General features: G+C 48.7%; 4 protein-coding genes across 7 annotated transcripts; 1 reads left to right on the top strand and 3 right to left on the bottom strand.

Annotated features, from left to right (window-relative positions):
- Window positions 1-423: 423 nt before the first annotated feature.
- mpzl3 (myelin protein zero-like 3) lies at window positions 424-8,655 on the bottom strand. Its single transcript, XM_068318308.1, has 6 exons — window positions 8,453-8,655; window positions 7,219-7,385; window positions 1,420-1,633; window positions 1,181-1,340; window positions 950-1,013; window positions 424-777 (listed from the first exon to the last, which is right to left on the bottom strand). The coding sequence occupies exons 1-6, from the start codon at window positions 8,529-8,531 to the stop codon at window positions 697-699; spliced, it is 765 nt and encodes a 254-aa protein (XP_068174409.1). The 5' UTR covers window positions 8,532-8,655; the 3' UTR covers window positions 424-696.
- A 3,220-nt stretch (window positions 8,656-11,875) lies between these two features.
- On the bottom strand, window positions 11,876-18,128 carry LOC137596374 (myelin protein zero-like protein 2). Of its 2 annotated transcripts, XR_011035539.1 has the most exons (6): window positions 17,920-18,128; window positions 14,633-14,802; window positions 14,348-14,558; window positions 14,082-14,268; window positions 13,211-13,707; window positions 11,876-13,114 (listed from the first exon to the last, which is right to left on the bottom strand). XR_011035539.1 is itself a non-coding variant. In XM_068316842.1 (5 exons), the coding sequence occupies exons 1-5, from the start codon at window positions 17,969-17,971 to the stop codon at window positions 13,551-13,553; spliced, it is 777 nt and encodes a 258-aa protein (XP_068172943.1). In that variant the 5' UTR covers window positions 17,972-18,128; the 3' UTR covers window positions 11,876-13,550. The 2 variants fall into 2 exon arrangements, 1 of the variants encoding a protein (XP_068172943.1); XM_068316842.1 differs by having other exon boundaries at window positions 11,876-13,707.
- Window positions 18,129-18,837: 709 nt separating this feature from the next.
- On the top strand, window positions 18,838-21,481 carry LOC137596375 (T-cell surface glycoprotein CD3 epsilon chain-like). 2 transcript variants are annotated; one of them, XM_068316844.1, is made up of 5 exons: window positions 18,838-19,112; window positions 19,200-19,388; window positions 19,462-19,605; window positions 20,594-20,646; window positions 20,741-21,481. In XM_068316844.1, the coding sequence occupies exons 1-5, from the start codon at window positions 19,046-19,048 to the stop codon at window positions 20,795-20,797; spliced, it is 510 nt and encodes a 169-aa protein (XP_068172945.1). In that variant the 5' UTR covers window positions 18,838-19,045; the 3' UTR covers window positions 20,798-21,481. The 2 variants fall into 2 exon arrangements, with proteins under 2 accessions (XP_068172945.1, XP_068172944.1); XM_068316843.1 differs by having other exon boundaries at window positions 18,838-19,388.
- Window positions 21,482-22,072: 591 nt separating this feature from the next.
- Window positions 22,073-25,871, bottom strand: LOC137596927 (T-cell surface glycoprotein CD3 delta chain-like). 2 transcript variants are annotated; one of them, XM_068317751.1, is made up of 7 exons: window positions 25,585-25,871; window positions 23,505-23,799; window positions 23,402-23,425; window positions 23,134-23,325; window positions 22,805-22,942; window positions 22,393-22,454; window positions 22,074-22,314 (listed from the first exon to the last, which is right to left on the bottom strand). In XM_068317751.1, the coding sequence occupies exons 1-7, from the start codon at window positions 25,609-25,611 to the stop codon at window positions 22,264-22,266; spliced, it is 789 nt and encodes a 262-aa protein (XP_068173852.1). In that variant the 5' UTR covers window positions 25,612-25,871; the 3' UTR covers window positions 22,074-22,263. The 2 variants fall into 2 exon arrangements, with proteins under 2 accessions (XP_068173850.1, XP_068173852.1); XM_068317749.1 differs by lacking the exon at window positions 25,585-25,871 and having other exon boundaries at window positions 22,073-22,314; window positions 23,212-23,325; window positions 23,505-24,142.
- Between the last annotated feature and the right edge of the window lie 20 nt (window positions 25,872-25,891).

Below are 25,891 nucleotides of genomic sequence, written 5' to 3'. Positions count from 1 at the left end.
TCACTTTTTGGATTTATTAATTTTTTAATTTTTTTATAGTTTTCATATTTTTCCTCTCATTTCCTACTTTGATTTTCCCTACATTTTTTTGCTCTATTAGTCTGTCTACCCTTTATTTCTTAATTTTTTTCTTGCCCATTTATCCATTTCTTCTTTGAATTTTTCTTCGTAATCCACTGTTCTTTTATTCTATCTTTATTTTTCTTCATTCTTTTTCATTCTTGCTTTGTCAGGTTTTCTTCTTTTCTCTTCAAACTCCAAACTTTGTGTTCTGTCTGTGGTCAGGAAGTGGTTGCCACGGTGCTCCAGATGAAGCATGAATGCTAATTGTTCCGACATCATGTGAATTATTCAAACCGGTTTAAGGGATTATTCCAGAAACATTCCAGAGGAAGAACGATGACTCATAAGGACAAATTGTTTCTACAGCGGGAATTTATTCATGAATATATGAAATAAATCTGACATCAATGTGAAAACTTTCATCACATGAGGAATAAATTAGACAAAATAAATCTCCTTCATGAAAGATGGGAACCAAAAAATCATTCGAATGGAAATATATACAAAAAACATTCATCCAATCACAACGTCAGGACATTTACAAACTCGCCACTAAAACGTCACTGTGGCAGCAGAAAAATCCAGGATTGATTCCACTTGGTTTGCGTTGCTCCTCCCGACCAGCAGGGGTCCCTAGAACCGAGACTCAGCGTAGTCTTCATCACCAGGAGGCCTCTTCTTCAGGTCGTAGTAATCGTCATCATCCTCAGAGTCCTGGAGCAGAAGAGAGGAGGTCATGAGGTCATGAGGTCATGAAGGAGGGAGGGAGGGAGGAAGGGAGGGAGGGAGGGAGGGAGGAGGGGGGGGAGGGAGGGAGGGAGGGAGGGAGGGAGGGAGGGAGGAAGGAAGGAAGGAAGGAAGGATGGTAAATCTAACTCCTCCTCACCGTCAGGTAGAGCTCGCAGCAGGTGGACCTCCCTTTTCCTGGTGGGGGGGCGTCAAACTCCTCCCTGCACAGAAGACATAAGGAAACTTTCCTGTAAGGAACCAGAAGAACCAGAACCCCAGAGGGACCCGGTCCAGAGGGACCAGAGGAACCTGGTCCACTGTGGGTTCTGGTCCTGGGGGTTGTGGTCCTAGTGTGTTCTGACCCTGGGGGGCCGTCAGCTGGACTCACCCCTCGGTGACCTCGATGGGCGACCTGTAGGCTCTGGATTGGCTGAGCTTCTTCTTCTTGGGACACAGCATCCGTCCAATCAGGAAGAGCGTGATGGCGGCGGAGGGGAGGAGCACGAATGCGAGGAGGACGGCCACGTCTGAGAACCGGATGCTGGCCGCTGTGGGCGGAGTCAACGCCGTCAACACAAACAAACAAACAAACAACAGTCATGTGACGGGCGCTGTGGCTCCGCCTACCCCTGGGCGTGACGGTGAGCACCGTCTGGGACGTGGGAGACCCGTGGACGTCGGGGGGGTTCCTGACAGAACACGTGAAGGTCCCGTTGTCCTTCAGCGTGGCGTTGACCAGAGCGATGGAGGCGTCGCCTCGAGCCGGGACACCACGCCACCGGATCCGCCCCCGGAACGGACCGTCATGAGGGAGGAACACCTGGGAGGAGAAGTGGAAGAACTGGAGGGACGACAGGAAGTCAACATCAGACAGGAAGTCAACATCAGACAGGAAGTCAACATCAGACAGGAAGTCAACATCAGACAGGAAGTCACCGTCAGACAGGAAGTCAACATCATACAGGAAGTCAACATCAGACAGGAAGTCAACATCATACAGGAAGTCAACATCAGACAGGAAGTCAACATCACACAGGAAGTCAACATCAGACAGGAAGTCAACATCATACAGGAAGTCAACATCAGACAGGAAGTCAACATCAGACAGGAAGTCAACATCACACAGGAAGTCAACATCAGACAGGAAGTCAACATCATACAGGAAGTCAACATCAGACAGGAAGTCAACATCAGACAGGAAGTCACCGTCAGACAGGAAGTCAACATCAGACAGGAAGTCAACATCAGACAGGAAGTCACCATCAGACAGGAAGTCAACATCAGACAGGAAGTCAACATCAGACAGGAAGTCACCATCAGACAGGAAGTCAACATCAGACAGGAAGTCAACATCACACAGGAAGTCAACATCAGACAGGAAGTCAACATCAGACAGGAAGTCAACATCAGACAGGAAGTCAACATCAGACAGGAAGTCACCGTCAGACAGGAAGTCAACATCAGACAGGAAGTCAACATCAGACAGGAAGTCAACATCAGACAGGAAGTCACCGTCAGACAGGAAGTCAACGTCAGACAGGAAGTCAACATCAGACAGGAAGTCAACATCAGACAGGAAGTCACCGTCAGACAGGAAGTCACCGTCAGACAGGAAGTCAACATCAGACAGGAAGTCACCGTCAGACAGGAAGTCACCGTTAGACAGGAAGTCACCGTTAGACAGGAAGTCAACATCAGACAGGAAGTCAACATCAGTCAGGAAGTCACCATCAGACAGGAAGTCAACATCAGACAGGAAGTCACCGTTAGACAGGAAGTCAACATCAGACAGGAAGTCACCGTCAGACAGGAAGTCAACATCAGACAGGAAGTCAACATCAGACAGGAAGTCAACATCAGACAGGAAGTCAACATCACACAGGAAGTCAACATCAGACAGGAAGTCAACATCACACAGGAAGTCAACATCACACAGGAAGTCAACATCAGACAGGAAGTCAACATCAGACAGGAAGTCACCATCAGACAGGAAGTCAACATCAGACAGGAAGTCAACATCAAACAGGAAGTCAACATCAGACAGGAAGTCACCATCAGACAGGAAGTCAACATCAGACAGGAAGTCAACATCAGACAGGAAGTCACCGTCACACAGGAAGTCACCGTCACACAGGAAGTCAACATCAGACAGGAAGTCAACATCAGTCAGGAAGTCACCGTCAGACAGGAAGTCAACATCAGACAGGAAGTCACCGTTAGACAGGAAGTCAACATCAGACAGGAAGTCAACATCAGACAGGAAGTCAACATCAGACAGGAAGTCAACATCAGACAGGAAGTCAACATCACACAGGAAGTCAACATCAGACAGGAAGTCAACATCACACAGGAAGTCAACATCACACAGGAAGTCAACATCAGACAGGAAGTCAACATCAGACAGGAAGTCACCGTCAGACAGGAAGTAAACATCAGACAGGAAGTCAACATCAAACAGGAAGTCAACATCAGACAGGAAGTCACCATCAGACAGGAAGTCAACATCAGACAGGAAGTCACCGTCAGACAGGAAGTCACCGTCACACAGGAAGTCACCGTCACACAGGAAGTCAACATCAGACAGGAAGTCAACATCAGTCAGGAAGTCACCGTCAGACAGGAAGTCAACATCAGACAGGAAGTCACCGTTAGACAGGAAGTCAACATCAGACAGGAAGTCAACATCAGACAGGAAGTCACCGTCAGACAGGAAGTCAACGTCAGACAGGAAGTCACCGTTAGACAGGAAGTCAACATCAGACAGGAAGTCAACATCAGTCAGGAAGTCACCATCAGACAGGAAGTCAACATCAGACAGGAAGTCACCGTTAGACAGGAAGTCAACATCAGACAGGAAGTCAACATCAGACAGGAAGTCACCATCAGACAGGAAGTCAACATCATACAGGAAGTCAACATCAGACAGGAAGTCAACATCAGACAGGAAGTCAACATCACACAGGAAGTCAACATCAGACAGGAAGTCAACATCATACAGGAAGTCAACATCAGACAGGAAGTCAACATCAGACAGGAAGTCACCGTCAGACAGGAAGTCAACATCAGACAGGAAGTCAACATCAGACAGGAAGTCACCATCAGACAGGTAGTCAACATCAGACAGGAAGTCAACATCAGACAGGAAGTCACCATCAGACAGGAAGTCAACATCAGACAGGAAGTCAACATCACACAGGAAGTCAACATCAGACAGGAAGTCAACATCAGACAGGAAGTCAACATCAGACAGGAAGTCAACATCAGACAGGAAGTCACCGTCAGACAGGAAGTCAACATCAGACAGGAAGTCAACATCAGACAGGAAGTCAACATCAGACAGGAAGTCACCGTCAGACAGGAAGTCAACGTCAGACAGGAAGTCAACATCAGACAGGAAGTCAACATCAGACAGGAAGTCACCGTCAGACAGGAAGTCACCGTCAGACAGGAAGTCAACATCAGACAGGAAGTCACCGTCAGACAGGAAGTCACCGTCACACAGGAAGTCACCGTTAGACAGGAAGTCAACATCAGACAGGAAGTCAACATCAGTCAGGAAGTCACCATCAGACAGGAAGTCAACATCAGACAGGAAGTCACCGTTAGACAGGAAGTCAACATCAGACAGGAAGTCACCGTCAGACAGGAAGTCAACATCAGACAGGAAGTCAACATCAGACAGGAAGTCAACATCAGACAGGAAGTCAACATCACACAGGAAGTCAACATCAGACAGGAAGTCAACATCACACAGGAAGTCAACATCACACAGGAAGTCAACATCAGACAGGAAGTCAACATCAGACAGGAAGTCACCGTCAGACAGGAAGTCAACATCAGACAGGAAGTCAACATCAAACAGGAAGTCAACATCAGACAGGAAGTCACCATCAGACAGGAAGTCAACATCAGACAGGAAGTCACCGTCAGACAGGAAGTCACCGTCACACAGGAAGTCACCGTCACACAGGAAGTCAACATCAGACAGGAAGTCAACATCAGTCAGGAAGTCACCGTCAGACAGGAAGTCAACATCAGACAGGAAGTCACCGTTAGACAGGAAGTCAACATCAGACAGGAAGTCAACATCAGACAGGAAGTCACCGTCAGACAGGAAGTCACCGTCACACAGGAAGTCACCGTTAGACAGGAAGTCAACATCAGACAGGAAGTCAACATCAGTCAGGAAGTCACCATCAGACAGGAAGTCAACATCAGACAGGAAGTCACCGTTAGACAGGAAGTCAACATCAGACAGGAAGTCAACATCAGACAGGAAGTCACCATCAGACAGGAAGTCACCGTCAGACAGGAAGTCAACATCAGACAGGAAGTCACCGTCAGACAGGAAGTCACCGTCAGACAGGAAGTCACCGTCAGGACAAGAAGATCAGATGAGAGACACGAGACAAACGGTTGCATTGGTTCTGATTGGCTGATCCTAAAGTGCAGCTCCACCCACCGGTTCCCTGCAGATGATGAACTTTTCCCTGTAGCTTTGAAGCTAACGGTGTTAGCATTCATTCCCACAGAATGGAGGCTAGCACCGTTAGCTCGGTGCAGCTGTGAGTGTGGAAGCTGCAGACGTCATGTGACCCCAAGAGGTTTGAAACCACATTAAACTAACTCGGTTAGTGAGGGGGGGTCTGAAACCCGACACCACACCTCAGAACACTTCCTGTATCCACCGGCGAGTCAGAACACAACCTCCAGCAGAACGGACCCGCCCAGTTCCACCATCACCGGTTAACCAGCCTGTCCACTAACCTATTAACTGTTAACTAACCTGTGAACTAACCTGTTAATCGGTTAACTAACCTGTTAACTAACCTGTTAACTGTTAACTAACCTGTAAACTAACCAATTAACTAACCTGTTAACTGTTAACTAACCTGTTATCTAACCTGTTAACTGTTAACTAACCTGTAAACTAACCAATTAACTAACCTGTTAACTGTTGACTAACCTGTTAACTAACCTGTTAACTAACCAATTAACTAACCTGTTAACTAACCAATTAACTAACCTGTTAACTAACCAATTAACTAACCTGTTAACTAACCCGTTAACTAACCTTTTAACCCACCAGTTAACCGTTCTGCTCAGTTCTGGTTTGGTTCTAAACTGTTAAACTGTTTTGGGTTCAAACTATGGGATTGATGACATCATCATCTCAGACAGAAGCTCCACCCCTTCTCTTTGAAGTGAAGTTTTCTGACGGGTCGTGACAAGAAGCCCCTCCCCCTCGGGTCACACTGACCACACCTTCATCTCCTTTATATGGGTCAGAACCAGACCCCCCCACTGGACCCCCCCACACATGACCACCAGTGGGGCCCAGAGCTCCTGGACTCGGCTGGGGGTCATGTGACGGGTCGTCAGGCAGGAGGAGAAACTGGTGTGTGTCTGTGTGTGTGTGTGCCCCCCCTCACACAGACACACACCACCTTAATGATCCACCCAAGCTAGCCACATTAGCCACATAGCATTAGCCCCACTTAACACTGAGTGCTCCTAGAGGAAATGAGTCCAAATAAGGTCGCCACCCCCCCACGACGGATTCCCACGCTCCAAATGCAATTACCCCCGACCGCAGTGGGCGGGGCCTCCGGCTCCTGATGGAGCTGCTGCGTCCTGCGGCAGAGCTTTAGTGGATCGGTGGACCCGGGAGGGGGGGGTTAGAGGACTGAGTGGGGCAGATGGACCCGTCTGAATGCTAACACCACCACAACGCCACCACAGAGGAAGAGGGGGGCAGCGGCCGACCGCCACCACTTCCTGCCCCGACCATGAGGGCGGGGCCGGACCTTAATGCAGCTTCTGAGCCGGAACCAGAGACCGACAGGGGGGTTGAGGACAACTCTGAACTATTATTTATACTATTACTATAATTATTACTATTATTACTATAACTATTATTATTGTTATTGTTATAATTATTAATATTATTATTATTAAAACTATTATTATTCTTCTAAATATTATTATTGTTATTGTTAATACTTTTACTATTATATTACGGTATTATTTTTTATTATTGTTGTCGTCATTGTTGTTATAATTATTTATTGCTATTATAATTTCTATTATTATTGTTGTTTATAAGTATTATCATTAATACTTTTATAATTATTATATATTACTTATTGTCTATTGTTTTTAATTATTTAAAAAGCAGCGTTTTAGCTCCTCCCTAACTGACTTGTTGCCGGGGTAACCGCGTCGGAGCCTGATGAACCAGCTGCCCGGCTGGTTGTATTTGTTGTCGTTGGCGCCCCCTGGTGGTCGAGTCCACCGCTGCACCGCTGGCGGTGAGCCTTTACGTTCCTGCAGCAGCCTTAGCTCAGCCGCTCGCCCTCACCTGTGGACAGGTGGGGGTTAACTCAGCAGCTAGCCCTCACCTGTGGACAGGTGGGGCCCACTCACCGTCTGTGGGGCCCCCCCGCTCTGGGGCCGGTAGGACCAGTCCACCATCATCTTGCTGGTCGGCGTCTCGCTGGACTTGAAGCTGCAGGACAGAAGCACGTCGTCCCCGCTGGAGGCGTGGAGCTCCGCCGGACAGGTGACGGTGATGCAGGAGGCAGGGGGCGGGGCTAAAGAGGAGGAGGAGGAGGAGGAGGAAGAATTAAAGTTTCATTCGGTCCAAATGAACAGGAAGTAAATTGTCGGCGCTGACGTCCAATCAGGACGGACGATGAGACGTCAGCTGATGACTCTTCAAACCATCGTCATGATTGAGTGTTGCACCTGTGACATCATAAACCTGTCGTCCAATCGGCAGTCAAGTGATCCCTGATTGGTTCTCGCCTCACTTGTGAACATGAACAGCAATTTAATTTTTTTTATTGATTATAAATAAATCCCTTTAATTTCTGATCAAATCTTTATTTATCAACAAATTCCTTATTTCCGATCAAATACATATCGATTTATCAATAAGTTTTTTGATTGCCAATCAAATCTTAATTGGTTATCAAGTTCCTCTGATTTCCGATTGAACCTTTATTGATTATCAACATGTTCATCTGATTTGAGATCGAATCATTATTGATTATTAACAAATTCCTTTGGTTTGTGATCAAATTTTTATTAATTATCAACAAGTACGTCTGATTTCCAATCGAATCTTTATTGATTATCTTTAAGTTGCCCTGATTTCTGATCAAATCTTTATATATCAAGTTCCTTTAATTTCCGATCAAATCTGTATCGATTAGCGACACCCTGCTCCAGACTTGTGTTGTTTCTGTCGGCGCGTTCACGATCCGCGGGAGCGCAGGTGTGTTTACGTGCCAGGTCCGGGCCGTCTCCGGTGTCTCCGTCCGGTCACCCCACCCCCTCCCCTCCCGGTCGGTCCGGGGGGTCCCGGTACCTCGGATCCGTTTAACGGAAACTTTGAGAACCGTTTGTGGACTCTGAACCTGGTCCCGGACAGACGGGGGCGTCGTGGCGGCGGTGTGTCCGGGCCGTGCCTCCCGTTCCACCGTGTTTACCGAATCCACCAAACCGACCCCGGTGCGACATGACGTGTCCGGTTCAGATACCGGGATTAGATCCGATCTGAGTCTCGTTCCGACACCGGAACCGACCCCCCGGCAGGTGCGTCCAGGTGTCCGCCGCCCCGCCCGGTCGGTCCGACGCGCCGCGTCCGGTGACTCACCGACGGCCTGGAGCAGCAGCAGGAACCGGACCGCGTCCAGAACGGAGACCCTCATGTTGTCCTGGGCGCGCGCTCTCATGACGACACCGACCACCGACTGACGTCAGGCCCGCGGGTGACGTCCGGTCATAGTTCACCGTGACTCAGTTCCGCCACCGCGGAGCCGCGCAGGTGGGGCGCGCGACCTGCTGAACAGGTGGAACAGGAAGTGGAGCTGACCGGGGACCGCGGGGGGGGGGGCACCGTTACCGGTTAGAGATCTCACCGGATTACCGACACGGGTTTAAGATAGACCAGTTCAAGTTCTTTCCTTTGTCTTTTTATCTTTTATATGTATTTTTTTAAACATATTTTAATCTTTATATTATTATTCACATTATTATTATTATTATTCACATTATTATTATTATTATTATTATTTATATATCATTAATATTTAATATTATATTTTTATAAATATATTATTTTAAAAAATATTTTAATTTGCCTTAATTATCCTCTTAGGGTAATTATCCACTCTACACACACCGGTTATCAGTTGGATACATATACTGTAAATAATGAGTACAGGCCCAAGCAGCAGTATGGTTTCATGCCAAAACAGAGTACTACAGATGCAGTATTTGCTCTGAGGATGTTGATAGAGAAGTACAGAGAAGGCCAGAGGGAGCTGCATTGTGTTTTTGTAGATCTGGAGAAAGCTGATGACAGGGTGTCCAGAGAGGAACTGTGGTATTGTATGAGGAAGTCTGGAGTGGCAGAGAAGTATGTTAGAGCGGTGCAGGACATGTCTGAGGACTGTAAGACAGTGGTGAGGTGTGTGTAGGTGTGACAGAGGAGTTCAAGGTGGAGGTGGGACTGCATCAGGGATCAGCTCTGAGCCCCTTCTTGTTGCTATGGTGATGGACAGGCTGACAGACGAGGTTAGACAGGAATCTCCATGGACTATGATGTTTGGAGATGACATTGTGATCTGTAGTGAGAGCAGGGAACAGGTGGAGGAGAAGCTAGAGAGGTGGAGGTTTGTCCTGGAAAGGAGAGGAATGAAGGTCTGTGGAGACCCCTGAAGGGAAAAGCAGAAAGGAGGAGAAGGAGTGGGTACAGCCCCCTAGCACACACACACACACACACACACACACACACACACACACACACACAGGGTGACAGGGTGCCTGTGGACATGCTGGTGGGTGGGGGGGTAGAGCAGCTCCTTCATGGTTCTCCCCCAATGAACATCTTATTAGGAGACAGTGCCTTCAATGCTCAAGGGCACCTCGGCAGGGATCAGGGGTCAGCTCCCACTCCGACACGGATCTTCCGGTCCCCAGTTCAAGTTCCTAAAAGTTAGAAACTCCCCGTCGGGGAGTCGAACCCCCGTCTTCAGGGGAGATACAGTCAACTATACTGACGAGGACGTACTGTATATGTGTGTGTGTATATAGTTATGATAATAGCATCTTTCTGCCGCGGGCTACCCACAATGCACCTGACAGGTTTACAGTAAAACCCTCTGACAGACTGTTTAAAACACTTTTATGTCTCACGGAAGTCCGAGACTCACAGAACATAGTTCACTTCAGGATGCTGTCAGCCAATAAAATGAGAGTACGGTGTCACGTGACTGACTACTAAAAATCACGATCGTTGATGCGTGAATGTACTGCACTATTATAAATAATATTATAATGTAAGCTAACATAAATAGTGCTATTAACTGATGCAATTATCAGCATATATCATGACACTAGTCACGTGACTCCTCCCACTAAGTGGGAGGGGCTTGTTTTCCCAGTTTGTTAAGTCCTTTCTATTTGGCTTCTCCCCCATTGTCTGCTCTGCCACAGGCATTTCCTCTGTGATGATGTCATCAGAGGGCATCCAGTGAGAGGCGGGATTCATATGGGCTCCGCCCCTTGAGGGCGTGGTTTTAAATATCATAGGATATGTGGGAATTTTATTTATGTTAAAGACATTACAGTTGAAAAATGACTAAAACTAATGCTGGTCAATGCTAGCAGTTAGCTAATGTTAGCTGTCACAGCTGGCTTGCTAACTTCAGCTAATGTAGTTCATTTTACAGACCCGAGCTAACGATAGCCTCGTCAGCTATCAGAGCTAACGTATACGACCACAAGCGCATTTTAGCTGTTAATGCTAAGATTAGCGAGCGTTCTACTGTTGACGGGGACTGACCCGTTTTCCTACAGTAAAGGAGGCTGGTTGCTATGGCAACACCTTCAGGTGACATCACGCTGCTGGATTCAGGAAGTACTGAGGTGTGAAACCTGCCCGCCGCCGCATTCCAGGGAGCGTTTGTTTGTGCTCGCCGCCACCTGTACGTGTTGGAGTCTGTGCAGGAATGCAGCGCTCCTCCTTCCCCCGCAGGCCAGCGCCAGGCCCCGCCCAGTTGGGGGAGGGGCACGCCCAGGGAAGAGAGACGGACACGCCCTCTTCTCCTCAGACAAACAGATCCCAGAATCGGGATCACCGACGGGATGTCAAAGTCATTTCCTGTGAAGCCAAGCAGAACTCCATCCCATAATTTCCAGCCCTCGTTATTTGGTGAAATGGGGGGGGGGGGTCAGTTATCAAGGCCTTCCTCTACAGCTCAATGTAATAATTCACCTGGGACCGTCGACAGGAAGGGGCAGTGAAAATATGAGAATAGAGTCAGGAAAATAAAGTTATAACACCATGAGAATAAAGTCATGAGAACAAAAGTCATGAGAATAAAGTTATAAAACCATCAGATTAAAGACATGACAACAAAAGTCATGAGAATAAATTCATGAGAATAAAGTTATAACATCATGAGAATGAAGTCATGAGAACAAAAGTCTTGAAACTAAAGTTATAACATCATGAGAATGAAGTGATAAGAACAAAAGTCATGAAAATAAAGTGAAAATATGAGAACAATGTCATGAGAATAATGTCCTGGAAATAATGTTATAACATCATGAGAACAAGTCCTGAGAATAAATTGAAAATATAAGAATAAACTCATTGGAATGAAGTCCTGATAATAAAATTGTAAATTCACAAGAATAAAAGTAGTGAGAAAAAAGTGAAAATATGAGAATAAAGTCATGAGAATAAAGTTTTGAGAACCAAGTCATGACAACAAAGGGAAATTATGACGAAAAAGTAACAAGATCATGAGAATAAAGTGATGAGAAGTCACATCATAACCATGTCCTCCACTAAATAGAACTTGTGTTCCTGCGTTCTTTTTTCCAGTCTTTTCTCATACTCCATTCTCATAATGATGAGATTCCTTCTTGTATTTTTACGTCTTCATTCTCAACACCTGACTTTTCCCCGGGTCATAAACACGGCGCTGGACTGAGGTGAGTGCAGCGCTGCGTTTAACACGTGGACATTAAACGCACCTGGAGGGACGTGAAACGAGACACATCAGGGTCACGTGACATGAAGGCCATTTATTGAATCATCTTTATTTATAAAAGCTCTATAACAAACAGTGACATCTTCAAAAATACAGTCAAATACTTCTGGTATCTAAAAAAATAGAAATATAAAAGTAAAATCGTGTCGGTACGACAGTGAGCAGAGTGTGTGTGTGTGTGTGTGTGTGTGTGTGTGTGTGTGTGTGTGTGTGTGTGTGTGTGTGTGTGTGTGTGTGTGTGTGTGTGTTGTGTGTGTGTGTTAGTGATGCATTCACAGACACGCAGAGGAAACGCCGTCAAAGGGTTTTCAGATCTGGGGCATCAGGACGGGTTCGGACACGCCGCCGCCCCGCCCGCCGCCCGAGGCCGCTGGGCGCCATCACTTCCTCCTTCACCATCTGATGTGAAACGGGCTTAGACAGCTAGCTAGACTTCAGCTAGCCAGAGGACAGATAGCATCATGCTAACACTGATGATCCCCAAGGGCTGAAACGTGAAACGCTCAGAAACGAGGTGAAGCGTTCTGAAGACGTGCAAAGAGTCTGGAATGACCGCCGTCATCCTGGAAATGTGGTCAGACGTCATCTGTAGGCTCCTCCCCCCCTGACTTCCAGCGACCAATAGGACGACACGGAGGGTCCCTTCAGTCAAACATCCAAATGCTCCTCTGCTCACCACGTTCGTCGTTCCATCGCTACTTTAAGTCCCAGCTGATGGCGGTGCCGCCGGAAACCAGACGTCTGGAGGCGGGACCTCTGGAGGCGGGACCTGGTGGAGGTGGGCTTCGCCCAGGGCCGGAGGGGCCGCCCAACTAGGATGGGGGTGTGCTGAAACTAACCATAGCCTGATAGCACAACGCTAACGGTTGTATCATGCTAAAACCCTGCTAATATGCTTAATGATGTCACATCTATTAGGGGAAACTGAGACTAACCATAGCCTGATAGCAGAATGCTAACCTGAGGTCTCATGCTAACACTCTGCTAACATGCTAAACGAAGGTGGCATATCTTTTAGGTACTAACACCCTGCTAACATGCTAAATGATGATGTCATACCTGTGGGTAATACTGAGACTACACATCATCTGATAGCAGAATGCTAACCTGACGTCTCCTGCTAACACTCTGCTAACATGCTAAATGATGATGTCACTTCTGTGAGACTACTGAGACTACACATATCTGATAGCAGAATGCTTACTGCTGTAACATGCTAGCAACTGCTAACATGCTAAATGATGATGTCATACCTGTGGGTAATACTGAGACTACACATATCTGATAGCAGAATGCTTACTGCTGTAACATGCTAGCAACTGCTAACATGCTAAATGATGATGTCATACCTGTGGGTAATACTGAGACTACACATCATCTGATAGCAGAATACTAACCTCACTTCTCGTGCTAGCGCTTTGCTAACATGCTAAAGTCAGTTTCAGCACTGGCGTCTGTCTGTTCGTCGTTGTCCGGCTTCTGATTGGTCGATTGTTGACATGTTTACACACCTCTGATGTAAACAACGCTCGGGCCTGCTTCCTGTTTCCATGGAAACCACCGGGGTCTTCCTCCTCCTCGGACCCGCCTCTGCGCTTCCTGCCATTCTTCAGACCCCCATTGTGATCCGTCCGACGCACTTCCTGCCGTCCCATCAGCACCTCTGTCTGACTCCGCCCCCGCCCCCCCTCAGTCAGAGTAGCCGAAGCTGTCTTCATCTGAGCTGGGCTCCTCGGAGGAGGAGGAGCTGGAGGACGGCGTGCTGGGGTCAGAGATCATCCCGTCGGAGCTGTCGATCTCCACGGAGCTCTGTGATTGGTAGAGGTGGGCGGCCATCAGCGGGTGGCTGAGACACAGGGACAGACGAGACAGGGGAGACATGCGGGGGGCGTGGTCAGAGTGGGACACAGGACACCATGCATGACGCCATGCATGTACACCAGACGCGTTAGAGAGGACAGAGATCCGATTGGCCCAGACGGGGGCCGGGAGGCATCCGATTGGTCGGATCTGAAAACCCCGACAGAGGAAACAGGAAGTCCCAGAAGACACCAGGGGAAGCGTCTGGTTGGTGGAGAGGAGGCGTGTTAGTCGTGAAACGGTAAACAGGAAGTGATGCAACTAAATCTCCTGGGGGTGAAATGTCGTGTGTGTAGGGGGCGGGGCCACCGGTCCAGCAGGAGGAAAGCCTTCATCCCAGAGAGAGTCTTCCTCGCTTACCACACCGTCGGGTCCTTCCTCTCTTTACGCGGCGACTCCGCCTCCTCCTCATCGCCGTCCCGCCCCCACCGCTGCTGGCGCCGCTTCCTGCACCGCCTGCAGGAGAGGATGACGACGAGGAGGAAGACCACGGCCGTGATGCCGCCGCCCACCGCCAGCGCCAGGAGGAGGAGCTCCGAGAACGACGCTGTGTGAGGAGAAGAAGAACGATGAAGACGCCGCCAAACGACGGACACGCCCACCCGGAGGGCGTCGCCCCCGCTCACCTGTGGTGACCACGCGGAGGCGGACCTCCCCCACGGCGCCGTGCACGTCGGGGGGGTTCTTCACCTGGCAGGTGTAGGTGCCGTTGTAGGTGAACTTGACCTGCTGGAGGACGATGGAGGCGTCGTGGGACAGGACGTCCCCCGCCCACTGGACGCGCTTCCGGAAGATGCCCTCCGTGGGGGGGTAGGGGCGCTGCTGGTAGTGGAACACCTGAGGGGGGAGAGGAGGGGACGGGTCAGGAGGAGCTGCGGGTGGGCGTCGGCCCTGAGGGGGGCGGGGCTTACCGACTCCTCGCGGCCCGGCTTTAGCGGCCTGAAGCTCCAGGAGATCACGATGGCGTTGGGGTTGACGGGGGCGGAGCTATGGAAGGTGCACTTCAGGCGCACATCAGTCCCGTTCACCGCCTCCACGTCCCCCCCCGCGTAGATCCGCATGGCCCCCGCCTGCAGCACGCCTGCAACACACCGGGGGGAGGGGGGTCAGGATGCTAACTAGCATGTGGCTAAGGAGGACCGTCTGCTCGTGTCTGTGGAGAATGCTACCACGGATGCTAAGCTAATGTCATCGGATCAACTCCCCCAACAAACTATCCAATCAGATAACTGGGAAGGTGATGAAGTCACCAAGGTTAGCAAGAATTAGCTCAGCGCTAGCTGCAGACCTGCTAATGTTAGCTGCAGACCTGCTAATGTAAGCTACCATATCTGCATGTTTAATGAAGTGGGTGTGTCTTTGTTAATGTGGTGGGCGTGGCTCCTCTGGCGCTGCTCAGGTCCCTTTCACAGACGGTGTCCTGTTCTGATGCGACGCGTTGCCCCCCCCCGGTGTCGGTCGCCACTGGGGGCCCGTGGGATCAAACTGGGGGGGCGTGGGGTTCATAGACATAGACAGATAGCATCAGCGCCGGCGCCACCAGCGGGCGGGGGCGACGCCCATCAGGTGACGCTCTGGGGCCGCGCCCAGAAGAAGACTCTGGTTGTTTGTTTGTTTGTTTATCTCGGGACATCCTGTGACCACACCCGGGGGGGGTCACGTCCCATTAGGACACAGCTATATCGCTAACGACCAGCTAACGAGTACAGGGGGGTGGGGGGTTTTCCAAACTGAAGACAGTCTGGATATCAGTCGGTTCTGGTTCCACTCGCCCCCTCTAGCCCCGCCCACCCCCAGAGGCCCAACCCGTTACCGTGACAACGACAACGACAACTGTGAGAGCTTCAGGTGTTCATGGAAAGTTCTGAGTTTACGATGTTTCTGGACAATTACGGCGTTCCTGAGTGCCCCCCCGCTTAGAATGAGAACATCAGCGTCTCCACGGCAACGGAAATACAGACAATTTCAAAACAAACAGGATGCAGGTGTGAACGCAACTGGTTCTGGTGGCTGGACCAGGACCAGAAGCACATCCAGAACCAGAACCAGATCCAGACCCAGACCCAGGTCCAGGTCCAGGTCCAGATCCAGATCCAGATCCAGGTCCAGATCCAGATCCAGATCCAGGTCCAGATCCAGATCCAGATCCAGGTCCATATCCAGATCCCGATCTAGGTCCAGATCCAGGTCCAGGTCCAGATCCAGATCCAGATCCAGATCCAGGTCCAGATCCAGGTCCAGATCCAGGTCCAGATCCAGACCCGTCTGACCCCCAGGGGCCCGTTGGAGCAGCTCCTGGAATCTTTCTCCAGGTTCTTGTCCAGGAGTTGTTTTTTGTGAAGCAGGAATGTCCGGCCCCTCTGGGCCGTTTCTCGCTGCAGTGAGGCATGCTGGGATTGCGGCGCCGCTAACGGCTCTGGTATTTCAGACATTCTGCTTGGTGAAGTCCGAACGCCGTCCTTCGTGGTCGACCTGGGATGATGCTGGTTGCCACGGCGACACCACGCCGTTCTTCTCGGAGCTTCGCCGCGGGACGAATCCGGATCAGGAAGTCGGTTTCGTGGCATCACTTCCTGGTTGGCGTGTGTTTGGGTTTACGGCTCAGAAACAGGAAGTGGAGTTCCCGGCAGACAGGAAGTAGACGGGACGCGAACAAAGAACCCCCCCACTTTGAGAGTGCCTCAAAGACGGTTCCACACAAGAATCACCGCTCAGAACCAATGGGACAGGAGGTTCAGGGAGCAGGGGGCGGGGCTTAACCAGCTGACTCCTCTCCAGGCGTCAACAGGAACAGGAAGTTACATAAACATAAACATAAACTACAAACATCTGACTGAGACCGGCTCCGCCCTCCTCTGCCTCTGATTGGCAGCTAGCATGTTAGCCATCAGGGCTAACGGCTAACCTTTAAATATCTGACGATGTCATTAGATGACCAGCGAGCCGACCAATCAGCTGCATTTCCTTTTTTTAACGTAGAAATGAATTTAATGAGTTTAAATGAGTTCAAAACACCGCGGTGTGCTGGCGTCACGTCCGGGGTGTACCCCGCCTCTCGCCTGTAGCCTGACCCACAAGACGGAAAAGTGAGAAGAAGATGGACGGATAGACGTTTAAAACAACAAAGAAGATGAGTGTTTATCTAAACAAACAAACAAACAAACAAACAAAGGGCTGATGAGTCCGAGTCCCCCTTCAGGGGGGACCCCGCGTTGACATAAACTGTAGTTTATGTCAACGCGGGGAACGCTTCGCCTTCCTAAGCAAACACTGCTGTGGCGAGGGGGGCGGGGCCTGTGTGTAAACACAGGGGTCACCCCCAGGCGGGCGCCGCCAGAGACCCGCATGATGAAGCGTGTTGGAGCTAAACCGGTAAAGCCTGACGGGTCGACACACGTCTGCATTCCTGAAGAACGCGTCTGAGGAGGAAGAAGACGGACAGGGGCGTTACCACGGCAACAGAGACCTCCCCCCTAGAGAGAGAAAGACGTGTCAACAATCACCGACCAATCAGAACCAGGACCCTGTTAGCAGGGCGCTAGCACGAGGCAACAGGTTAGCTTCCTCCTGAACCTAACATCATTATTTAGCATGTTAGCATAGCGCTAGAGCACAATCAGCTAAACATGCTAGCGTGAGTTTCCGTTAGCCAATAGGATCCTGACAGCTGATCGATCTGGACCAATCACTACCTGTCAGGTGACTTTGTTTGTTTTTTTTGTTTACTTACATGTTATTGTTTTATAAACAAACCCGGGATCCGACCGGAAGCAGGTGCGTCCCCTCAGGGCGGGATGCGCGTGAGTGGGCGGGGACAATACAGCCCACACGTGAGTGACGTCACTGCGGGTCTCTTGTGCTCCTGTTCTACAGCTCTGGCCACAACTTTTCTTGTTTTTGTTTCCCGGTGACGCACGAGCCTCCGGTGGGGGGGGGCACGAGCCTCCGGTGGGGGGGGGGGGGGGGCACGAGCCTCCGGTGGGGGGGGGGGGGGGGGGCACGAGCCTCCGGTGGGGGGGGGGGGGCACGAGCCTCCGGTGGGGGGGGGGGACAACCGTTAACGACCTGCGGTGAACGCGCGCGCCTCCGTTCCGCTGGACTCGCGCGCGGATGAAAGTTTCTAAGTTTCCAGAACTTCACGTTCGAGACCAACACTCACGAGCCTGAGTGACGTCACAGCCCCCCCCCCCCCGCTCACCTGAAGCCAACAGTCCGGTCAGGACGAGCAGACCGAACCCGGTGACGCCCATTGGACCGATGAGTCGCGCGCCGGTGAGCACCGTCAGAGGATCCGGTAGAAGGACACCGACACGGACCGGAGCTCCCGCCGCTGCCGCTCCGGAGACGCGTCTGGACTCGCCGCTGCGCTCCGACGCGTCCTCTGTGGCCCCGCCCCCGGGAGCGGGCGGTGGGAGGAGCGTCCCCCCCTTCCTCCTCCTCCTCTCCCCTCTTCATCACCAGCTCCTCTTCATCATGGCGGGGAGGAGCCGCTGCTCCCCAACAGGTGGCTTCGCTCTGTGACGTCATCATAACGTCTGTCTTAAAACGATCCCACTTCATCAATGAAGGGTGTGACTTAAGTGATGTCATCTGTTTAATACGTCATCAGTGGACTCATCACTGAACTATTGAAGGATAAATGATGTTGAAACAAACCACGTGACCTCCTCTTCACTGAGCGACGGACGCAACCGAACTGGTTCAGCACCGGTTTAGGCCACAAGGGGGCAGAGCTGCACCAGTAGAACCACAGCACGACGCGTTTCATTTTTATTTTACTTTAGTTTTATTATTTTATCATTCTTATTATTTATTTTTATTATTATTACAGTGTTATTATTATTTTGTTTTATTTTTAATTATAATTAGTTTATTTTATGCTATTTTTATTTTATTCTTATTATCATGACTGAAGATAAAAGGGGCGGAGTCAGGATCTGTTTTTAACACCTTTCAACTCTAACTCTATAAACTGCAATAAATATTTCTGTTATATTTACTTACGAATCAAACCCTTCTATGGTAACTTTAACGGTGTGTGTGTGTGTGTGTGTGTGTGTGTGTGTGTGTGTGTGTGTGTGTGTGTGTGTGTGTGTTTCCTGCTCACTGTTAACAGAAACCTGATGAACACCAGAACATGAGGTGAGTCACAGCAGCTCTTCGGTTCCACTGTCGCACTGGGGGGAAAAAACACTTCCTGTGGTGTGTGAGTGTGTGTGTGTGTGTGTGTGTGTGTGTGTGTGTGTGTGTGTGTGTGTGTGTGTGTCTGTCTCGTGTCAAACTGACGTCTTGTTTTCGTACCTTCACTCGTCTGATCGTGGATCATGAGCGGCAGCGTTTCGGTGGCGTTCTTCATCCTCCTCTTCCTCGTACCGGTTGAGGCTGAGTCAGGTGAGCTTCTGTGTGTGTGTGTGTGTGTGTGTGTGTGTGTGTGTGTGTGTGTGTGTGGACACACACACCTTGACCTCCTGTCTCCAGGTGGGGTGACGTTCTGGAGGAAACAGGTGACCATGACCTGTCCTGGAGACGGAACCTGGTTCCAGCAGCATGGGGGGGGGGACACCCCCATGGGACGCCAGCTGGTGATCGACTACCAGACCAATGAGAGGAGCTTCTACCGCTGCGAGTTCGACAACAGGAAGTACTTTTTCTACGTCCAGGGGAAGGGTGAGTGACCCCCCAGCGCTCATCGTCACCCCGCCCGGCGTCACCCGTTCACCGGCTGCTCCTTGACCTCCAGTGTGTGACGACTGCTATGAGCTGGACGCCGCTCTGCTGGGGGCCATCGTCACCGTGGACGTCGCCATGACAACGGTGGTGATGATGATCGTCTACAGGTGCAGCAAGAGGAAGAGCGACGCCGGATTCAGCCATCCCTCCAAAGGTCAGAGGTCGTCTCTTCATCTCCTCATCTCCTCGTCTCCTCGTCTCATCTCCTCATCTCCTCGTTGCCTCAGTCGGTTGTGTTCTCATTGGTGTGTTGTGTTCTCATTGGTGTGTTGTGTTCTCATTGGTCGGTTGTGTTCTCATTGGTGTGTTGTGTTCTCATTGGTCGGTTGTGTTCTCATTGGTGTGTTGTGTTCTCATTGGTCGGTTGTGTTCTCATTGGTGTGTTGTGTTCTCATTGGTCGGTTGTGTTCTCATTGGTGTGTTGTGTTCTCATTGGTCGGTTGTGTTCTCATTGGTGTGTTGTGTTCTCATTGGTCGGTTGTGTTCTCATTGGTGTGTTGTGTTCTCATTGGTCGGTTGTGTTCTCATTGGTGTGTTGTGTTCTCATTGGTGTGTTGTGTTCTCATTGGTGTGTTGTGTTCTCATTAGTCGGTTGTGTTCTCATTAGTCGGTTGTGTTCTCATTGGTGTGTTGTGTTCTCATTGGTCGGTTGTGTTCTCATTGGTGTGTTGTGTTCTCATTGGTCGGTTGTGTTCTCATTGGTGTGTTGTGTTCTCATTGGTCGGTTGTGTTCTCATTGGTGTGTTGTGTTCTCATTGGTCGGTTGTGTTCTCATTGGTGTGTTGTGTTCTCATTGGTCGGTTGTGTTCTCATTGGTGTGTTGTGTTCTCATTGGTCGGTTGTGTTCTCATTGGTGTGTTGTGTTCTCATTGGTGTGTTGTGTTCTCATTGGTGTGTTGTGTTCTCATTAGTCGGTTGTGTTCTCATTAGTCGGTTGTGTTCTCATTGGTGTGTTGTGTTCTCATTGGTCGGTTGTGTTCTCATTGGTGTGTTGTGTTCTCATTGGTCGGTTGTGTTCTCATTGGTGTGTTGTGTTCTCATTGGTGTGTTGTGTTCTCATTGGTGTGTTGTGTTCTCATTAGTCGGTTGTGTTCTCATTAGTCGGTTGTGTTCTCATTGGTGTGTTTTTTCCGTGTCTTCAGCTCCGGTCCATAACGGCGGTCGTGCTCCACCCGTCCCGTCTCCTGACTATGAGGTAAAAAATGAAACAAAATCTCTTTCAATCAAATCCATGAGAATGAGAACAAGACTTTTTAACTCTTTGTGGGGTTTTTGTTGTTTCTTTTCAGGGTCTGAGCCCACACACCCAATCGCAGGACATTTACTCCAAGATGAGAGGGATGTGATGGAACTACACCACGCCTGACCACCTTCCACCTCCTGCTCTCATCCTTTTACCTGTCCAGGTGGAGCGGCTTCACCTGAGGTGGACCAGGACCAGGACTTCTTCTGATTCTCTGGTGTCTGAGAAAAATAGAACTCATGACCTGAAGAAATGAGAGGAACAAATAGTTTGACGCATCAGAGTGAAAGCATGATGTCGCCGGGGCACCTGTGTCTCATTTCCATCATTCGGTGGTGTCACCAGGTCACCTGTGTCTCATTTCTATCATTCAGTGGTGTCACTAGGTCACCTGTGTCTCATTTCTATCATTCAGTGGTGTCACCAGGTCACCTGTGTCTCATTTCGGTCGTTAGGTGATGTCACCAGGTCACTGGTGTCTCTTTTCTATAATTTGGTGATGTCACCGGGCCACCAGTGTCTCTTTTCTATAAAATGGTGATGTCGCCAGGTCACCTGTGGCTCCTTTCTGTCATTAGGTGATGTCACCAGGTCACCTGTGTCACATTGTCGTCATAATGTGACGAAATGAGACACAGGCCACTTGACAAATTCTCCTTATCAAACAGAGTCATGTTAGAATTTTGCGCATTAATTGTCAGCTTACTTAAAAAGAGGCGGAGCCTGGCGCCTCAAATGTCCGGAGGCAAACAGCTTTACTTTGAAAATAAAATTTACCTTTAATGTTTTATTTCCTGTTTCCTGTTTCACACTGCTGTCAGTTTGTGTGTCTGAGTGGAAACAACGCCGCCTCACAACCTCCGCTCACATCCGGAGCTTCATCATCATCATCATCATCATCATCATCATCACGAGTGATGAAGACCCGCCTCTGGAAACGGCTCATTTTAACCCCACGTTTCCCAGCAATGATGGAAACGAGAGCGAGAATAGCTCCGCCCACCAATAAAAATAAACACGCCCACTGCCGGTTATCTTCATCTGAGGTCAACGCCTTCCCACACACACATCTGCTCCACAACATACGTGTGTGTGTGTGTGTGTGTGTGTGTGTGTGTGTGTGTGTGTGTGTGTGTGTGTGTGTGTGTGTGTAATCTTCATCGTCAGAAAAAGGAAAAAACTGAAGAGGTTAGTGTGTAATTCTATCATCCATCCAAGGTTTTTGTGAAATTGGATTATGATGTGCTTTTATTTTGAAAGTGTATGGTTGTTCTTCTTATAATCTATAACTTTTATTTTTGTGACATCATCAATAATCATCAGCTGCTTAGCTGAGCACTGAGTTAGCTTTAACCAGCTGGAGATGGTCGTCAACGGCAACAGCTTTGTTTGTCAAAATAAAACTTTATTAGAGGCAAAGCATCAGCAGAGACAAACAGGTAAACAAATAAACAAAGCTAACAGTTTAGCCTTCCTAAAATAACAACAGGTCCAACAAGCTAACAAACAACATGCGTGATCGATGCTAAGCTAGCTAGCATGGGAGGGCCGGCTGTGGGCGGGGCTTGTCTATCTCTTGCCGGACAGGAAGTCGTACGTGTCGCGTTTGGGCTGCAGCGCCTGTCGGATGAAAGACGGCGTTAGAACGCGTCGCCCGGTGATGACGTCATGATGACGCCTCATCCGGCTGAAACTCACCTGATAGGGCTCGTTGTTGGCTCCGCCCCCTTCATTCAGGACCAACAGCTGTTTGTCGGAGCCTGAAGACGGACGTATTGATTACATTAATACATTAACATGTATTGATTACATAGAGATAGCTGTGGAGCTAACTGGTTAGCGCTAGCGTCCAGCTAATCTACACTGATTGATCAGGAAATCCATCAACAAACATGCAGATCAATACAGAAGTCAAATGATTGGCCCCTCCTCTTCCTGTTGGTAAAACTGATCACTGACCAGCTGCTAACAAACAGATCAATAACAGAGATAAAAACATCAATTTAAACTGTTCTTGCTCGATTTAACAGTTGATCAATAACTGATAACTGATCTGTGGATATCCAATCAATAAATAACTGATCATTAGATAACTGTAGACAGGTTTTACTTTTCTTGTGGGACTTGATTGGCCGGTTCTGAGAGGCGATCAGGTAAACGGCCACGCCCATCACGACCGTGGCAACCACATTCCCGACGACCAATCCGGCGATGGTCGCCACATCCAGGTGTATGCAGTTCTCACACGCTGCACACACACACACACACACACACACACACACACACACACACACACACACACACACACACACACACACACACACACACACACACACACACACACACACACACACACACACACACACACACACACACACACACTCTTTCAGATCAATAATCAATCGAACACCCCCCCGTCCCTCCGTCTCCTGAACTCACTGCGGAACTTGACGTAGATCTTTGGCCCCTCCCCCGTTGAAGCCCCGCCTCCGCTCTCGGCCTCACAGGTGTACTCACCTGAGTTGTCGTCGCGGTAGGTCAGGTGACCGACGGCGTCGCCGCGTGACGACCGGAGGACGCCGCCGCTGCAGCTCAAGTCGACGCCGTTGGTGGCGCTCTTGACGGTGATCTCTAGCGGTCAAACGCGGTTATTGATGAGCTATCGACCGATCGCTGATCGATCAGGTTGGTGTTTAGGGCCTCTTACCGTCTCCGCGGCTAACGGCGGCGGCTGCGGGAGGAAACGCCACAAGTTTGATCAGCGTCTGTTCCACAGGTGACATTAGAGCTGTGATGTCATCAGAACCCACCTGTCAGCGTCCAGAGCAGCAGACAGGAAGTGATGTGGGTCCTCATGGCGTCCGTCCCGGTGGCGGTCGTCCTCGTGGCGCGGCAGTGCTCCGTGTGGCGGTTCTCCTCCGGGGGGGGCCGTACTCTTCTGTGTCTCGATGAAGACGGAAGCAGGTGCTTCAGGGCGGAGACAGGAAGCACGCCGTTTCCTGCCGCCATTTTTTGGCCATTTTCCTCAGCAGGTGGCGCCAATGGCGACGCTCGGTTCCGACCCGATCCGATTCCAGATGGTTCTATAAAACTCAACGAGACGATCTGAGAAACCAGAAACCAGGTCCGCAGCTTTTGGATGGAATTGAATCGGCGGCGCTCAGGAGGCGGAGCCACAGCTGTGTGGCGGTTTGAGCGAACAGGAAGCGGGTTGATCGCACACCTGCGAGCGCAACGCCGTCTGAACCATGATAAAGTTTTTAGAAACATGAACAGAAGTGTTTTCCTCCAGCTGATCAGTTTATCACCAATATGATAAAATGATCAGTACGAACATATTGATCACCACATAGAATAAAGACGAGAGGCGGTAGAGCCCATTGGCTCCGCCCCTCTGTCTGGAAATCAAACACATGTTCTCTTTTCTTCAGTTTTCTTCATTGATCAACTTGATCCACAAAAACATTCATCAATATTTATACAACCTGTCCTCAACTTACGAACAGTCAGAGATACGAACAGACGCACTTCACCATACCCGACTGTCACACTGCAGTTCCTCTTTCTACCACAAACCCCCGGGGGCAGCCAACACCTGTCTCCCCCTCTCCTTATTTGTCTCTGTTAGCATCTCAGAGCGTCAGGCTACTGTAGTATTTAGAGTAGTAATGACATTACTGTAGTATTTACAGTAGTAATGACATTACTGTAGTATTTAGAGTAGTAATGACATTACTGTAGTATTTAGAGTAGTAATGACATTACTGTAGTATTTACAGTAGTAATGACATTACTGTAGTATTTAGAGTAGTAATGACATTACTTTAGTACAGTAGTAATGACATTACTTTAGTATTTACAGTAGTAATGACATTACTGTAGTATTTACAGTAGTAATGACATTACTTTAGTATTTACAGTAGTAATGACATTACTGTAGTATTTAGAGTAGTAATGACATTACTGTAGTATTTAGAGTAGTAATGACATTACTGTAGTATTTAGAGTAGTAATGACATTACTGTAGTATTTACAGTAGTAATGACATTACTGTAGTATTTAGAGTAGTAATGACATTACTTTAGTATTTACAGTAGTAATGACATTACTTTAGTATTTACAGTAGTAATGACATTACTGTAGTATTTAGAGTAGTAATGACATTACTTTAGTATTTACAGTAGTAATGACATTACTGTAGTATTTACAGTAGTAATGACATTACTTTAGTATTTACAGTAGTAATGACATTACTTTAGTATTTACAGTAGTAATGACATTACTGTAGTACTTACAGTAGTAATGACATTACTGTAGTATTTACAGTAGTAATGACATTACTGTAGTACTTACAGTAGTAATGACATTACTTTAGTATTTACAGTAGTAATGACATTACTTTAGTACTTACAGTAGTAATGACATTACTTTAGTATTTACAGTAGTAATGACATTACTGTAGTATTTACAGTAGTAATGACATTACTTTAGTATTTACAGTAGTAATGACATTACTTTAGTATTTACAGTAGTAATGACATTACTGTAGTATTTACAGTAGTAATGACATTACTGTAGTACTTACAGTAGTAATGACATTACTGTAGTATTTACAGTAGTAATGACATTACTGTAGTATTTACAGTAGTAATGACATTACTGTAGTATTTACAGTAGTAATGACATTACTGTAGTATTTACAGTAGTAATGACATTACTGTAGTATTTACAGTAGTAATGACATTACTGTAGTATTTACAGTAGTAATGACATTTAAAGGACCTCAGATGGAGATTAGACATTGAAATTTAATAATAACGACTGAAGAACAATTCAGCTACACGTGTATATATATATATATATATTAAAAAATATAAAAGTCCCTCTCACCCTTGTGGGGTGGTATCTGTGTGTCATCCTCAAGCTCGGGTCCTCTACCAGCCCCCTGGGGGTCTGAGGGTTCTGTCAGTATCTTAGCTGTTCCTAGGACTGCGCTCTTCTGGACTGAGGCTTCAGATGTTGTTCCAGGAATCTGCTGGAGCCACTCTTCCAGTTTGGGGGTCACTGCCCCAAGTGCTCCTACTACCACGGGGACCACATTAACCTTAACCTTCCACATCTGTTCCAGCTGTTCTTTCAACCCTTGGTACTTCTCAATCTTTTCCTGTTCCTTCTTCCTGATGTTGGCATCAGCTGG

This window comes from Antennarius striatus, chromosome 6, assembly GCF_040054535.1.
Source record: "Antennarius striatus isolate MH-2024 chromosome 6, ASM4005453v1, whole genome shotgun sequence".
Classification (NCBI taxonomy): Eukaryota; Metazoa; Chordata; class Actinopteri; order Lophiiformes; family Antennariidae; genus Antennarius; species Antennarius striatus.
Note: the sequence above shows the minus strand (reverse complement) of the source record. Positions and strands in the feature narration are given on the sequence as shown.

Coding starts and splice junctions, on each gene's coding strand:
- LOC137596927 (XM_068317749.1), bottom strand. CDS start 23,964: ATGTTTCTAAAAACTTTATCATGGTTCAGACGGCGTTGCGCTCGCAGG. Junction 23,326..23,401: donor CGCCGTTAGCCGCGGAGACG/GTAAGAGGCCCT, acceptor TTTGACCGCTAG/AGATCACCGTCAAGAGCGCC. Junction 22,315..22,392: donor CCAACAACGAGCCCTATCAG/GTGAGTTTCAGC, acceptor TTCATCCGACAG/GCGCTGCAGCCCAAACGCGA.
- LOC137596375 (XM_068316843.1), top strand. CDS start 19,046: ATGAGCGGCAGCGTTTCGGTGGCGTTCTTCATCCTCCTCTTCCTCGTA. Junction 19,389..19,461: donor TTTCTACGTCCAGGGGAAGG/GTGAGTGACCCC, acceptor CTTGACCTCCAG/TGTGTGACGACTGCTATGAG. Junction 20,647..20,740: donor TCCCGTCTCCTGACTATGAG/GTAAAAAATGAA, acceptor GTTTCTTTTCAG/GGTCTGAGCCCACACACCCA.
- mpzl3 (XM_068318308.1), bottom strand. CDS start 8,531: ATGAGAGCGCGCGCCCAGGACAACATGAGGGTCTCCGTTCTGGACGCG. Junction 7,386..8,452: donor GCTGCTGCTCCAGGCCGTCG/GTGAGTCACCGG, acceptor CCTCCTCTTTAG/CCCCGCCCCCTGCCTCCTGC. Junction 1,634..7,218: donor GCGGGGGGGCCCCACAGACG/GTGAGTGGGCCC, acceptor TCGTCCCTCCAG/TTCTTCCACTTCTCCTCCCA.
- LOC137596374 (XM_068316842.1), bottom strand. CDS start 17,971: ATGGGCGTCACCGGGTTCGGTCTGCTCGTCCTGACCGGACTGTTGGCT. Junction 14,559..14,632: donor AGCCGGGCCGCGAGGAGTCG/GTAAGCCCCGCC, acceptor CTCCCCCCTCAG/GTGTTCCACTACCAGCAGCG. Junction 13,708..14,081: donor AGGAAGGACCCGACGGTGTG/GTAAGCGAGGAA, acceptor CCTGTGTCTCAG/CCACCCGCTGATGGCCGCCC.